The 17282-nt window shown below is 37.0% G+C and overlaps 1 protein-coding gene and 1 long non-coding RNA gene across 2 annotated transcripts in view; one reads left to right on the top strand and one right to left on the bottom strand.

Annotated features, from left to right (window-relative positions):
- The window catches only part of LOC117258412 (cadherin-4-like), a 340223-nt gene extending 327938 nt beyond the window's left edge, over positions 1–12285 (top strand). Inside the window, exons 15-17 of the mRNA XM_033629314.2 lie at positions 2075–2214; positions 2319–2483; positions 8007–12285. Coding sequence (XP_033485205.2) covers positions 2075–2214; positions 2319–2483; positions 8007–8213 — 512 coding nt within the window. The 3' untranslated portion in view covers positions 8214–12285. The remainder of the gene's footprint in view (positions 1–2074; positions 2215–2318; positions 2484–8006) is intronic.
- On the bottom strand, positions 273–8094 carry LOC117258413 (uncharacterized). Its single transcript, XR_004501758.2, has 3 exons — positions 7976–8094; positions 7815–7902; positions 273–381 (listed from the first exon to the last, which is right to left on the bottom strand). It is a non-coding gene; the product is annotated as an uncharacterized LOC117258413 (long non-coding RNA).
- Positions 12286–17282: the final 4997 nt, after the last annotated feature.

Below are 17282 nucleotides of genomic sequence, written 5' to 3' on the forward strand. Positions count from 1 at the left end.
TCCTCTGGTACCACCATGAGGATTTTAGTTTTCCCTTTACAGTTTCTTTTCTGATTACTTAGGCACTATCTTTGAAACTGTAGGCTATTTTCGCAAAACTTTACAAACCAACCCCAAAACCTTACAGCAAACTAGCAAAACATTATAGATCTTTTGCAAAACTTTTTGCATCAATGCAGTAAATGCAAACCATCATTTGAATAAGCACACTAAGTGCTACATGCAGATAGTATAAATGAAAAGGAACTGTGGCTTTTGCGTTTTCTGTGTGCAGGGCATGTTGTTAACAGCTTGTAGAAAAGTTGTTATACATGAAGTAAAGACACATACACAGGTTTCCAAATGGGGAAACTTTTTCTTCTCTCAAAATGTTCCGACACTCTGTAGAAGACAACAAAAGCATGTGTTAGAAAAAGAAAAACTGAAAAAAGCGACATCTCACCTTTGTGAATCTGGCCATTAGATTTCATCCAATGCATCATATGTGATGGTGTCTTGAGCTAGGCAGCACGTGTCAATGTTGAAAGGCAGTAGGCAAAATATTGTTTCAAAGCAGAGACCAGCGTTCATAGGCTTGCTAGAAATGTATTATTATATTGTAACATGAGTGTAAAGCAGAGAATGTGCATTCAGTTTGGCACACTCAATGCATTGGCTACACGTGGTTTCAGAGACAGTGCTTCAAGAGTCACTGTTTGTGTTAAAGCATTCAGAGAAAAATAAGTGAAATAAGTCAACAACTGTTTCAATCAGGAGAAACTCGTTTGTATAATAGAAGAATATTCATTAACGTGCACATAAGAATTAAAAATGTGAAAAGTCTTTGGCGATTAGACCCCATAGAAATGGTATGATTTAAGGAGGGTGATGAATCCATAGTCGAATAGGTGAAGATGATGTGGAGAGGATGAAGAAGTGCTGATGATCTGGATGAGTAGAGGAATGAGCCTTTGTTGAACATGTCCTTGGCTCTGGATATGATGACTGGAGGTGAACGGGGTGGAGGAGGGTGCGACAGTTCTGCCTAAAATGACGCTGACAGCAGCAGAGGAGAGAGCAGATTTAACATGTTGCAGCCGCATTCTGATTGGCTGATAGAGACCATGATGAAGTTTGAGTGGAGAAGTAGAAGAGTGACCACCCATAGTCAGCTGATGAGAGGAAGCAGTGGGAGGGAGAGAAATGTGAATGGATGAGCACAAGTCTTCCTGATTGAACTTACACTGAGCTTCATTAGACAGATTGCCATACAAACTGGGACATGCATTCATGTCACCTTAAGATAAACTTTAATAATTTTGGTGAGCCGCCAAATTGCATTCATGACATTTCCATCAACCTCAGCTATTCTTTGGTTTGCTCCAGTTAGAATGTGACAATCCTAACATGCTAAACTAACATAGGAAACATGATACCTGCTTAAAATCCACATGTTAGCATTGTCATTGTAAGAATGTTAGGATGCTAACTTAGCACTTAGCTCAAAGCACTGCTGTGCCCAATGGCTGAAATACATGGGGCACGGACACAGCACGACCAAGACACACTTACTTTTGCGGGCTCTGCGTTGTTCATTGTTATTTTAAGGCAGCAGGTCTAGTTTTCTTTTTACTATGCACAGTCTTTGGTCCTCCAAAAAGGAAAAACTACAGAGACCTATGGAAAAAAGTACAGTCTGTTTAAAAATGAATACCTTATTGTTCTAAAGGCAATGCAAAGCAGCAGAGCAACCTTGTGTGTTTATACATTTCTCATTAAAATAAATCAAATCAATGCATCCTGTGGATAAAAGAATCCCGTTGATTAATTTAGTCCCAGTTAGTATAGCCTATGCTTCCACACCCTCCACAACCAGCTGCATTATCACTTGTTAAAACTCAATACACACACTGTGAAGCCAGAAGCAAACAAACCGCTCCACCTACGTGACGTGTTTCGTCCTTGCCCCTTGTATTTCAGCTCCACAGTTTCACAGACTTGTAGCTGTAGAGTCTTACATACATATTTCCTGACTGCATGTTTTGCTTTTGATGCACATTTTAAAGGATTTTCATGTTCGTGTGTGTCTGTGCAGGCATGGTGCTGTTGTTTGTGGTGTGGATCAAGCGGAGAGAGAAGGAGAGGCACACCAAGCAGCTGCTCATTGACCCCGAAGACGATGTCAGAGACAACATCCTCAAATACGATGAAGAGGGAGGAGGAGAAGAGGACCAGGTGAGATCCTGAGAGATATTAAACCAACACACACACACACACGCGCACTTTCCACAATGACCTCCTGTGCCAATTAACATGTGTACGCCCGTGTGGATGTGTAGGACTACGACCTGAGCCAGCTGCAGCAGCCTGACTCCTTGGAGCACATCATCAGCAAGCCACCAGGTGTCCGCAGGGTGGATGAGCGTCCCATCATCCCTGAGTCCCAGTACCCAATCAGACCTGTCGTGCCCCACCCTGGAGACATCGGGGACTTCATCCATGAGGTGAATTTACACAGTGGACACACACACACACGTTACATTTCACATGCACAAAGAGCTAAGCTGTCATTAGATTGTTTCTCCGACAGTGCGCTGGCCCCTCATTTAATGTGATTACTCATTTCTGGATGCTGTTCAATATGTAAACTCCAGCGTGGTGATGGGAACAGCATAGAGTTTTGTTTTACTTTACAGCTGCTCTCACGGCACCAGCTTTATTCACTCTCTCACACACACACACACACACACACACACACACACACACCTTCAGTGTTGGCACACTGATGCGAGAAAATGCTGATTGACAGACTCGTGACAACACGTTCACACTTGAGAGGTGTTGGCAGCTGTTCAGCTTTGATCCATCCAGCCTTGACTCTCCCTCTCTCTGCCTCTGCGTCTTTCTCTCCCCCTCTCTCTCCTGCTCACACATGTACTCACCTGATCTCGCTCCAGCAGTCTGGTAAAACACAAACACAGCAAACACATGGTGTTACTGCCACGCACTGTACCCCTGGGGGTTGAGGCTTTTAAGGTTTCTATCCGCAGCATCTCTCTGCATTTCAGTGAAGTGGATGATGTCCGTTCTTTTCACCTACCTAACTTTTAGGTCAGTGGCTCTCATCTGTCATTCTGTGAATCAAGTTCAGGTGTGCGACAGAAAACATGCAGATGTCTTTACATCGTATTCATGAAACAGTAACTTAATGTTGATGAATAGGGTTTGATCACAACTTAATCAAACTCAGAACTGGCCAACGCATCTCACTGGCTGCGTGTCTCATCTCTGTTCTGTAACTGCTGCTTTACTCAGGCTGCTCTTGCAAAAGAAATCCTGACCTCAGTGAGACTACTTGATTAAATAAAGGTTGTAATAATTTAGGCCTACTGAGCTTTGCTCCTGTGAAGGCTGTAGAGTTATTCAAAATTCACCAAAAGTAGATTGTGACAAAAATGATTTGCTGTAGTTCTATTTAACAATACAAGCACCGAGACACTGAAATGCAGTTATACTTAGTCACAGTTTGAGCACAATACACAGCACAATACAATATTAATATAGTATTTCCAATACTTTTTCATGCACAGTGCCATGTATTCTTTATTTATCTGTATGTGGTATTTGTTTTTTAAGCAGCTATGAGACTCAACATAGGGCTACGACGAAGATCGAATTAATAACCTCCAGTAGCAGAAACTACAACTCTAAGGTGCTTAAAGGGTAACTTCTGTATATTTCAACCCGGATGCTATTTTCCCATGTTTCTAACGGCAACAACAATTTTTGAAACTCTTCCAGTATTGAGCTTGTTGTGCTTGGTTTTTCCATTGACAGGCTTTTCTGAGTGTCCTGCACATTATGGATGGATGTCTACAGAGAGAGCTCTTTGTTATAGAGTGAGATCCTTTTGAAGCAGCGAAGAAGCCGCTATCGCAATTGCCACCAATCTTCATTTAACAAACAGTAATTTTATCATCAAAAAATACACTTCACTCAAAGCTGGCAGAAACAAAATAAAACTCACAACAATTGCCAACTCTGGTTTAGTTGAAATAAACCAACCGAGTTAGATGTGAAAATATGCCAGCTTTATACACACTAAAATTACTGTTTATTTAAATGGAGTCTGGTGGGTTTTGCGTGGCAATTTCGGGGCTGTTTCTGGTTAAACAAAAAGGATCTGTCTCTGTAGGGATCCTTTCCATAATGTTGTCAGATACTCATATAATACTCGATACTCAATCATAATCTGAGCCTGTCAGTGGCAAAAACAAAATACTTTTAGTGGACGTAAATTAACTGAGCGAACATACTCAGAGTGATTACATCAACAGCCTGTATGGTGACTGCTGGCTGCAGTCCTGTTGCTCAGTACTGGACAAATTAATGAACTATTGTTTCAATTAGTCACTTAGACAAAAAACATGAGAAAAAGGGGTCCAGTTTTTTTTAAAAAAAAAAAAAAAAAATACAGTTACCCTTTGAATATTACCATTCTATAGTATTCTACACCTCCAACTATCTACTGATATTCTACTTTTTATGCCATCATTTCTTATCACAGTATCTAGAAGTAGGAGATTGAGTTTTACATACAAATATCAGGTTTTTAGAATATTATGCATTAAACTGCCCACCAGTGTACAAAGAAAAAAACATATTTCCACCTTGACCAACACTATGAAGGGGGTCATTCTTTATAGTGAGTCCCAGTTTACACATAAAGTTCTGCTGTGTCTCAAATTGGTTGCGTCTGTACTTACACTTGCTGTTTTCAGTGTGAGTGCTTTCACACTGACAAGTATGGCAGGATGTAGTGCACTTTGAGTACCTGGATGGTGAACTCACAGCCAGTGTTGGGGAAGTTACTTTTAAAAAGTAGTGTTTGCTCGTTACTCGTTACTTCTTAAAAAAAGTAATCCCTTACTTTACTTAGTTACCCTCTGTGAAAAGTAACTTTTTACGTTACTCGTTACTTTTACGTTACCTTTATGGTGCTTGACTTTGGGTAGAACCCCATCTCATTTCCTAAATGTGAAAAAATCCGAGTTTCCCACTGGTATTTACCACTTTGGTGATAAAATAAAGATTAAAGAGTGAGAGTTAATTTGTGTTAACTAGGCTACATGAATTTGTTACATGACAGATTACTACTACTAATAGCCTATTTGCCAGACCTGCTGCATCACTGAATGAGGAAAATATTAATATTCACCGACACTATCTTTGAACAAATAGTGTCATATTCATGAATAAATCATTTTCTGTTCTGTTATTACGTGTGTAACTGTGAGACTGTGTTTGTGTAACAGACTCATACTTTGCAGTAAGCTACAGACCTGCACGAATAAATTAATTCATTTTCTCTTTTGGTATGGTATGGTAGGTACTTTATTAACCCCTCGGGGGGAAATTTCAATGTCACAGCAGCAATTTAAAATAAACAAAATAGGAGCTGCTGCAACAGGCTGCCGTTCACACAGCGCCAGGAAGGTAGGCAGGTTATGATTGTTCTGTTTTCTGTTAACACAATGCTGCATTTTATTGATGTTTTGGGGGTCGTTTTGATTTCCTTTGAGGTTCCGGGGTCGTATGTTGCCCATGCCTGAGGTCTGACTAGCGAGGTTAACGTTACATTAAACAACACTTACCCAGCCATACAAGTGCAGTTCGCTGTCAGTATATAGTTGGTCGACTTGTTAAGAATCGCCCAGGTCTTGTACATTAGTTAACGTTACTGTTTTGTGTCCTTGTCGCTGGCTCGGCAGTACTTCGGTCCATAGAGCACAAAAACCATCAGATAAATCCCAGTATTCAATATCTTGGACATGACCGCAAAGTACAAAATTATACACATCAAGGGATTTATATGCCTTGAGTTTTTCATGCGTATAAACGCTGGGTTTCTCCACAAGATATAAAAAAATGTCCGGCCACTGTAGCTTAGGCCATTTCATTGGGTCAGTGACCCACTGACCCAACATTAAGTACGGGTCAGGAAACCTCACTCTGTTGCTAATTGTTAGCTTATTACAATAAGCTAACCTGTCTTCGGTTGACAAACCATTAAAATAATCCGAGGAGGCATGTGTATCTTCCATATTCCTCATACAATTCTTGATTTTGGCGCTCCTGTCTGTACTGTTGACATGGCAACTGTCACAGGTCCTGCCTAGTGCACAGCTGAGGCAGACAGGCAGTGTCACTGTCAAATCTGTCCCCGGAAAAAGTAACGTTGTGCCCAACTGACAAAGTAACTACGTTCCGTTACCATATTTTCAGTAGTAACGCGTTACACTACTTTTTACCCAATAAAAGTAGTTACGTTACTGTTACACACAACACTGCTCACAACCGTCAAAAAGTTGAGTGTGGAATATTGGACACTTCTCACCCTCAATGGTCGCCATGTTGCCTACGTAGCAGAAGGGGCGGGACCACAAATACAAATTCAAATTTGTGAAATGTCTGCTGACTACTGCAGTGAACACTATGTGGATATTTCACAAAAATTATGTTTGGTGTTTATGCATGTTAAATTTCCGTCTTTACTGTGAAAGATTTTGGACTTGGAGTTTGTGGTCAGATGCTTAATAAGCTGTAAATATTCACAAAATGAGGCAGCTATCATTAACTCAGTAGATCAGCTGGTGGAAGAGACAGTCAGTATCAGCCATGGACATTCATGGATATGAAAACATACCATGACAGCACATTCATTTTTAATACAATAAATAAATAAATACGGAAGAAGTCAAATGAGCAAATAAGCCGATATAGCAAGCATATGTTTGGTGAGTGACAATGGTTCATTAAATGTTGGTGATAATGCTCCGCTTGATGGCGTTTCGCTGAGCAGAAGCTGAAAAGCTGTCAGATCTTGCCGTTGTCCATTAATTGAGCAATGACCATGTTTGATTTGAGACAACACTACCCTGTCAAAATTCGTTTGTAATAAATGTAAGCATGCCAACAGAAGTGTCTGATTTGAGACACAGCAGTCAGTTTAACGGTCAAGGAGCGCACTGCTCGGCCTGTTAAGAAAAAGTTGCATGATGTCTTCTATGGCTTATTGGAAATGACCCTGATATCGCAGTGATGTCAGCAGGAGTTTTCACAGCCTGGGCTCGTCAACTTTGTATTTATAACAAAAAGCATCGGTTACAAAATGTTAGGGCTGCCCCTGGCTCAGTATTTTCCTAGTCGACCAATAGTTGTCATTTAAGGCCATTAGTCACTTGCATGTTTAAGATATTAGTTTAATAATTAGATTATATATTTTGGGCGGGGCAACACAATGGTTTGAGTTAAAGGTGTGCACGTCACACACTGAGTGAGCCACCTGTTAATGACGCTGTTGGCAAAGCAGTAATGATTGTGCTAAGTGGCTAATGGGCATGTAGCTACTTCCATGTTTCAGATGATACGTCATGTTTGTAGTCGACCAATGAAGATGAGTTTACATATCACCTTGGGTTCATCCTTCACCTTCTCAAAATGATCCCACACTTTGGATTTCCTGCCCGACATGTTATTAACTAGCCTGTGGAATAACTACAGGTACCAGCCCTGGAAATTAACATGACTCCTGTCTGACTGCTGAGCGTGGACACTTCCTGTGTCTGTCCTTTCAAATTAAATTCCCACATGGTTCAGTCATATAGGTTTTGAGTTATTTGATGAGGTGCAGCTACTTATAGAGTTTGTATTGTTTTTCTACGACTAAGCGACCAATGAAATCTTGCCGACTAACGACCTTTCTGGTCGACTAACGTTTGGTCGGGCAGCCCTATAAAATGGGGAAATTGAGTTTAAATGAGCTTGGTATTTACCAGAAGGGAGGCTGTGAGGAAAAGATGTCTTCCATTGCAACATGGGAAATGTAGGATCCAGCTGCTCCTCTGCTGCTTCAATTTGGACCTTAAAAAAAAAAAAAGAAAAAGTCAAAAGTCAAAGAAATCAACTTCTCCACTGCAGGAATGCGAGTACTGACCTCTACCTCTCCTCCTCCTTGTCCTGTTTAGGGTCTGCGAGCAGCAGACAACGACCCCACAGCTCCTCCATACGACTCCCTGCTGGTGTTCGACTACGAGGGCAGCGGCTCCACCGCCGGCTCCGTCAGCTCCCTCAACTCCTCCAGTACTGGGGACCAGGACTATGACTACCTCAACGACTGGGGTCCCCGCTTCAAGAAGCTGGCCGACATGTATGGAGGAGGGGACGATGATTAAATCTGCCCAGTCACACAAACACACACACACACCCTCGTCCCGTCAGCTGGCCTGCCATGCTCTGTCCCTCTAACACATGGGGCTATTACACCCTTATTGAACACACGGTAACAATGACATGTTCACACTGACCAACTGACTGACCAACCAACCAATCAAATTACCCACCACCACAGAGGACCGGTGTCGTGAGTCAGTTTCGGGTGCTCTTCTCAACCGTCTCCTGCTCTAAGCCTGTCTAAGACTGAAATGGAAGCTCTGATTTGCAGGCTTCTCATAGTTTGTATTTTTAAATGCTTTTTTTTTAATTTCAGGTTTTATGCTAGATGTAGTTTTTAGTAGTCATTTTGTTTTTCCTTTAGTTTGTGTAGCTTTTTTTTTTTGTCCCCACTCCCCTTTGATTCGAGCCGTTCCTTATTCCTGAGGGTTTTCACTTTTCCCTCGTTGTCAGCCCCCGCCTGCCTCTCTGCAGAAGCTTTAGGTTGAGCTGCTTGCTTTGTCTGAGGGGAACAAAAGAAAAAAAAAAAAAAAGAAGAAGAACACAGATATGAAAGTCCTTCCAGCACGGAGGGCCCTGGTTTATTCTTTCTTGAACTTGAATTACTTAGAACAGAAGCACTGTTGTTTAAAAAGTGCCTTCAGTGGTGCGTATTTTAGCAGACTCCCGCTAACTCAGGATTGGTTGCCATTTTCTGGGCTCACATGCCCCCATATGACCCCTGACCCTTTAACTCAGACCTTCCCTTGTCATTTCTATCGTCCTGCAGGGCTGTGGTAGCTGCAGGAGATGTCAGTGCCGGTTTCAGAGCAGCATTGACTGGCTTACGAGGGCGCTTTATGTAGACGTACTGTACATAGGCCTACAGTGTGTCTGTGAGTTATGGACAAATCATTAACTGTTCAAGTCAGGCATATCTGTGCTCCTAGATCACAGCCAACTTGAATGTGATTACTGTAATCACACAAAACACATTATGGGACTGTCTTAGAGAAGAAATGCATCGCGTGTCTTTGTTTATTGTGGCTTCAATAGCAGCTGTGTTTGTTTTGAGCTCTCAGTATTTGCACAAAACTTGATAAGGCTTGTTACGAAATTTCGAAGATTGACAAGTCGTGTGTGTTACCTCTCTAATGTTATTGTATATGAAGTGCGTATGAGGGTTATTTAAGGAGACTTTGCCTTTAAGATCATTTAAGGATTGCATGTTTATCCCTTCACCCAAAGGTAATTAACATGGCACCAGTTATTGTGTGGTAAATGTGTCAAAGAAACTGTACAAACACGAGGGGAAAGAAAAATACCAGATGACTTTAAATAGCTCTAGTGTTACATACAGATTGGGGGGTTGTACAAGCCTCATTCTGAGATCCCTTTCTTTGTTTCACATTTTTTTTTCGCTTTTGTTGATTCACTGTTGTTTCTCAGCAAACTTTTAATATACAAACTTTGGTGCTGGTCCCTGTCACAGAAACTGGGGAAATTGAGCCTCAGCCAGGGATTTAGCGCCTTCGCAATCTGTCTCTCTTCAGGCAGCATTTCATTCATCTGAAATTTTCTCCTGAAATTTTTGGCTGCAAGTTCAAGAGGTTTTGAAAAGAAGTTAGAGGAAGGGAAAGTCTGTTATGAAGTTCTGCATTTTATCAAAGACGACTCGCAAAACTAAAGCTTCAGTAATAGCGCTTTAAAAGGCAGACATTTTGAAAGACAGTTTTGTTGTGACTTAATGAAAAAGCAGCACTACCCATGGGCTTTTGTAATCATATTTCAGACCCCCCGAACTGCATATATAGAGGACGGAGAAAAAAAAGAAGCTTTAGTCTTTGTATTAAATTATTCAAATATGCAAAACATTTCAAAGAGGGACGAGGGAGATGCTGGTAAATGATAGAAAGGTTTAATCATTCCTTATCTTCTGAGTGCCCAGTGAAACACTCCTTGGTTGTAGCCAGCTTCAGTTTGATGTGGAGTGACCAGATGTTCTATTAATTATGGATATGATGAATGCTTGGAGGAAATCTCAGTTAATGACAATGTTCTTAAGATGATGTGATGAGACGGATCCTCCACCTCTCCATTTTCTAAAACTGCTTTTCAGCCGTTCCTCACCTGCTCATGCTTCATAAGAACAGCTGCAGATACAAACTACCTTTAGTTTTCACAACATTTCAGAGTCATCATGCTATAACAGTGAAATAAGGGTGAGAGTTTGATTTGACTATAGACAGGAGAATGAAGGACATAGTATAATTAATAAGGTTAACAGGGTAGGAATCTCTTGATTTAGACGGGTACATAAATGGGTGTAGAAACCGTCAGCGGCCATTTTCAGGATAGCTGTCAGCTCACAGCAGAAACAGTAGACATTTAAAAATGGAGCAGTTCCCAAAGCTTGCTGCTGGATAAGCTCTTATCTACCCGATTGCTCCTCAGCCTACGGAATATCTTCACAAAATAAACACAGCTGTTACTTTCTGCTATCTGTGATTATTTCTGACATATAAATGTTGTATATACAGAACATTTTTATACATTTGGTAACATGATTTATCTGTTCCCGTGTGCATTTTCTTTCACTCCAGTTTTGTTTTTTAAGGAATATTCGGCAAGGTATATTTCACCACAAAAAGCCATGTGCATTTAAGAGAGTCTGTGCGATTCTATACGAGCTTACAGCCATACTCGCGTCGCTGTTCCAGTTTAGCTTCATCATGGTGAAAAGGTTCCACTTCAAACCAACTTGTACAGTCTACACTAGCACACACTCACTCCTCTAGGCCTTACTGTATATATGTGAGTGTTCTATATTATATATGAGCCCTTTCAGCATTGTTCAATTCAGCTGCAGAGCTCCAACTTGACTGAAGGCCATCCAGTGTTCACAGAATAAAGACGTGCTTAATGAAATGCTCAAACTCTCGGATCAGATGCTCAGACCGAGTTCAGGGCCAAACGCAGCAGAAGGCTCACACATACATACACACACACACACACACACACACACACACTTTACACAAGGTAACTGACCTTTATGACTGTGTCATACATAAATACGTGACACAATGCCATTATGATACTGAATGTTATCAATGACTCGCAAAGACACGTTGCAGCAAATCATCCGTGGAGTCGGTCACACTTGACCCCCCCGTTTAAATGCAATCTGTGAGGGGAAATGAAGGAAGATTGATCATTACTTGTTACATACTTGGTCCACTTGTCTTATTGATGTTCTCTTGCTAAAACGAGGGGAGAATTAGTGAATGATAGAATGAAGGAGGAAGTATTGCACTGCTGTAGTCCACCACTGTCTCCTGGCTGCCAACAACAGCTCCCCTGCCTCTCTGACTGGTGTTACTTAAAGGACACTTGGTCTCACTCGGGACACTGCCTGACCGTGGACACACACATGACGGGAGGCTCCAGCAGAAGCCAGACTTTTGCTCTGCTGTGGCCAGAACTACAAAGACAGACAGACAGGCAGCAGTGTTTGATACGAGTTCTCCCACAACTGCTCAAGTCCAAGTGTACATAATGTAGTATTTGCTTGAAGCTAAACAGACCAAGTTAGGCAAACTGTACCTGTACAATTGGAGCTTTTTGCATGTGTCTTTTTATAATGGACAGATGAGTTCTATTACAGTAACCATACAACATTTTAAAATGTGTCGCAGCCCGCATGACCGAGGTTGCAATCCAGAGGGGATTCTGGTGTACCATACTCACATAGTTTCAAACGGAGGAGAGAACAAAAAAGAACAAAAAAAAGCTGAAAAAATTATTGCACAGTTATCAAGTCAAAAGACATTTTTGTAAATTGTCAACAGCACAAATATTTTGTATTGTTGTTTGTACCATTTTGTAAGAAAATGAAGAAAAAAGCAAAAAAAAAAAAAAAAAGGGAAAGAATCTGTTGTTTCAAGCGTGTGTTTATAGTGCCACTGCAATCTTGGTTTCCAAATACAGTAAAGTAAATGCGCAGCCTTGCAGATCAACCTTGTAAAATAGACGCTGAGCTGGAGACTCCCTGTCAGCACCATATGTTATAAATAAAATTTCCCCTCCTTATAAGAACCCTGCCTCCTGTCTTTTTCTGTGTCACCCACGCAATTCTGCAAGCGATGCATTTCCTCACACTTGTGTTATTTTTAATGTGTGTATGTTTTTTTTGACCAGAGAATGTTCCTATCCCTCAGGCAACAATACATGATGTAAAATTTTGATTTAAAGTTTTACATCAGGTTTTACATATTTTATTTTAGTGATGAATCACACATTGATAAGTTACGATACAATTCAGTATAGAAAAGTCCTGACACATAAATCTCAGCCTTACCTTACAGTTTAAAGAGGATAGTTTAATGTAAGGTGCTTTTTTCAAAACACCCACATTTCCAGCAAACATACTGCCATATTTTTAAGTTGGCATTTTCACAGTAAACAACAATAAAATACGGTTTACTGAAAGAGCAGGCCACATGCTGTGCCCATTTGCACACCGCCATACATCTCATTAAGACAAACGCCTTTATTAGCTTTCCATGTCGCTGTAACAGTGCACTAATTGAAGAATAAAGCGTGTTTCTCACATGTAAATGCTCTTTCTAATTCTGCATGACAAGACACAATAATGTAGACTCGTAAACATTTGCATCATGTTAGAATCAAAAGGATTTGAAATTATGATTTGGTTCTGTTTGTGCTGGTTTAATATGTGGCTGATTAAGTTTCATATTCCAAATTAGTTTTAGTGCCAGCCATGAACAAACATAAGCTAAAATGATCAACACAATTAAGGCTGTTCATTTGTCAACTGTGCCTGTCAGGGCCGTCTTCCAAGGTGGAATAATGAAGTCTTCCCCAGCTGAAGCAGATGAGATGCAGCAAAGGAAAAACTCAGTTTGAAAATACAAAGAAGCAGATTTCCTTTTTCTTTTTGGCTGTCTTTTTTTTTCCCCATTTAATGCCATCTATATTTAATTTTGTTCTCCAAATGTTGTCACCATGGAAATCAGAAAGTCATAGTATAGTATGTAAAAGTCAGACTTTTTTTTTTTGTTATGCCATACAACACTATGGCATTTTTGGTGACAAACTACAGCAAAACATTGTTATAGAATACTATGACCTTTCTTGACATTTTTTTAGGCTATACTATACTATGACCTTTTTTTTAATATAATTTTTAGGGCATACTAATCTGCAACTTAGTATTTTTAAAATACTCAACTGACATTATATTTTAATACTTTTTGACATACATTGACATTTTTTTGACATTTCAACTTGACATACTAAAAAACTTTGTGCCGGACTGTGTTATGACTGATTTTTTCATTTTTTGTGACATGGCATACTATTCTGTGCTTTTATGACCAAGTGCCAAAATTCATATTACTTTTTTATATTTTTGGTGACATACTATGACATAAGGTCTTATAGAATATAATAAGACTAATTATAATTAATAACTTTTTTTTTTGTCATGACATACTATGACATTGTGTTATCACAATTTTGGAGATATACTATAGTGTGAATTTTTCATCACATTTTAGTCTACAAACCATACAATGACTTTATTTGAGATTAAAGTTAACAAACTGATACTTTTATTAATCAAATTTTAGACGACATACTATACAATGACTTTTTTTTTTAAAATCATATTTCGGATGACATACTATATTATGACTTTTTTAATCACAATTTAGTCCACATACTATATTATGACTTTTTAATCACATTTTAGTCGACATACTACACTATGACTTTTTTTAATCACATTTCGGATGACATACTATCCTATGACTTTTTTATCAGATTTTAGTCAACATACTAAGCTCTGACTTTTTAGTCACAATTTAGTCGAGATACTATACTATGACTTTTTTTTTATCATATTTCGGATGACATACTATACTATAACTTTTTTTTTAAAATCATATTTCAGATGACATACTATGCTATGACTTTTTTTGATCATATTTCGGATGACATACTATACTATGACTTCTTTATCATATTTCGGATGACATACTATACTATGACTTTTTTTCCTCATATTTCGGATGACATACTATACTATGATTTTTTTTTTTAATCACATTTTAGTCCACTTACTATACTATGACTTTTAATCACATTTTTGACAACATACTATAATATGCTTTTTTTTAATCATATTTCGGAAGACATACTATACTATGACTTTTTTATCACATTTTGGTCGATATACTAAACTATGACTTCTTCATCACGTTTGACGTCATACTATACTATGACTTTTTTTTTTTTTTTTTAAATCACATTTTAGTCCACATACTATACTATGACTTTTTTTTAAATCATATTTCCGATGACATACTATAACTTTTTTTTTTTAAATCATATTTCAGATGACATACTATGCTATGACTTTTTTTTATCATATTTCGGATGACATACTATACTATGACTTTTTTAAATCACATTTTAGTCCACATACTATCCTATGACTTTATCATATTTCAGATGACATACTATATTATGACTTTTTTTAAATCACATTTTAGTCCACATACTATACAATGACATTTTTTAATCATATTTCGGATGACATACTATACTATAACTTTTTTTTTTTAAATCATATTTCAGATGACATACTATGCTATGACTTTTTTTTAAATCATATTTCCGATGACATACTATACTATGACTTCTTTATCATATTTCCGATGACATACTATACTATGACTTTTTTTTTTATCATATTTCGGATGACATACTATACTATGATTTTTTTTAATCACATTTTAGTCCACTTACTATACTATGACTTTTAATCACATTTTTGACAACATACTATACTATGCCTTTTTTTTAAAATCATATCTCGGAAGACATACTATACTATGACTTTTTTATCACATTTTGGTCGATATACTAAACTATGACTTCTTCATCACGTTTGACGTCACACTATACTATGACTTTTTTTTTTTTTTTTTAAAATCACATTTTAGTCCACATACTATACTATGACTTTTGTTTTTATCATATTTCGGATGGCATACTATACTATGACTTTTTTTTTTTTTTTTTTCTTTTAAAAATCACATTTTAGTCCACATACTATACTATGACTTTTTTTTTTATCATATTTCGGATGGCATACTATACTATGACTTTTTTTAATCACATTTGAGTCCATATACTATACTATGACTTTTTTTTTTATCATATTTCCGATAACATACTATACTATAACTTTTTTTTTTTTAAATCATATTTCAGATGACATACTATGCTATGACTTTTTTTAATCATATTTCAGATGACATACTATACTATGACTTCTTTATCATATTTCCGATGACATACTATACTATGACTTTTTTTAAAATCACATTTTAGTCCACATACTATACTATGACTTTTTTTTATCATATTTCTGATGACATACTATACTATGACTTTTTTAATCACAATTTAGTCCACAAACTATACTATGACTTTTTTTTATCATATTTTAGATGGCATACTATACTATGACTTTTTTTTAATCATATTTCAGATGACATACTATACTATGACTTTTTTAATCACAATTTAGTCCACAAACTATACTATGACTTTTTTATCATATTTTAGATGACATACTATACTATGACTTTTTTTTTAATCATATTTCAGATGACATACTATACTATGACTTCTTTATCATATTTCCGATGACATACTATACTATGACTTTTTTTTTATCATATTTTCGATGACATACTATACTATGACTTTATTAATCACAATTTAGTCCACAAACTATACTATGACTTTTTTATCATATTTTAGATGGCATACTATACTATGACTTTTTTTAATCACAATTTAGTCCACAAACTATACTATGACTTTTTTATCATATTTTAGATGACATACTATACTATGACTTTTTTTTTAATCATATTTCAGATGACATACTATACTATGACTTCTTTATCATATTTCCGATGACATACTATACTATGACTTTTTTTTATCATATTTTCGATGACATACTATACTATGACTTTATTAATCACAATTTAGTCCACAAACTATACTATGACTTTTTTTTAATCATATTTCAGATGACATACTATACTATGACTTTTTTAATCACAATTTAGTCCACAAAGTATACTATGACTTTTTTATCATATTTTAGATGACATACTATACTATGACTTTTTTTTAATCATATTTCAGATGACATACTATACTATGACTTCTTTATCATATTTCCGATAACATACTATACTATAACTTTTTTTTATCATATTTTCGATGACATACTATACTATGACTTTATTAATCACAATTTAGTCCACAAACTATACTATGACTTTTTTTTATCATATTTTAGATGGCATACTATACTATGACTTTTTTTAATCACATTTTAGTCCACATACTATACTATGACTTTTTTATCATATTTCTGATGACATACTATACTATGACTTTTTTTAAAATCACATTTTAGTCCACATACTATACTATGACTTTTTTTATCATATTTCTGATGACATACTATACTATGACTTTTTTAATCACAATTTAGTCCACAAACTATACTATGACTTTTTTTATCATATTTCAGATGACATACTATATTATGACTTTTTTTAAAATCACATTTTAGTCCACATACTATACTATGACTTTTTTATCATATTTCTGATGACATACTATACTATGACTTTTTTTTATCATATTTCCGATGACATACTATACTATGACTTTTTTTTAATCATATTTCGGATGACATACTATACTATGACTTTTTTTAATCATATTTCTGATGACATACTATGCTATGACTTTTTGAAAATCACATTTTAGTCCACATACTATACTATGACTTTTTTATCATATTTCCGATGACATACTATACTATGACTTTTTTTTAATCATATTTCCGATGACATACTATACTATGACTTTTTTAAATCATATTTCGGATGACATACTATACTATGACTTTTTTTTAATCATATTTCCGATGACATACTATACTATGACTTTTTTTAATTATATTTCTGATGACA

The sequence above is a fragment of the Epinephelus lanceolatus genome, chromosome 8, assembly GCF_041903045.1.
Source record: "Epinephelus lanceolatus isolate andai-2023 chromosome 8, ASM4190304v1, whole genome shotgun sequence".
NCBI lineage: Eukaryota > Metazoa > Chordata > Actinopteri > Perciformes > Serranidae > Epinephelus > Epinephelus lanceolatus.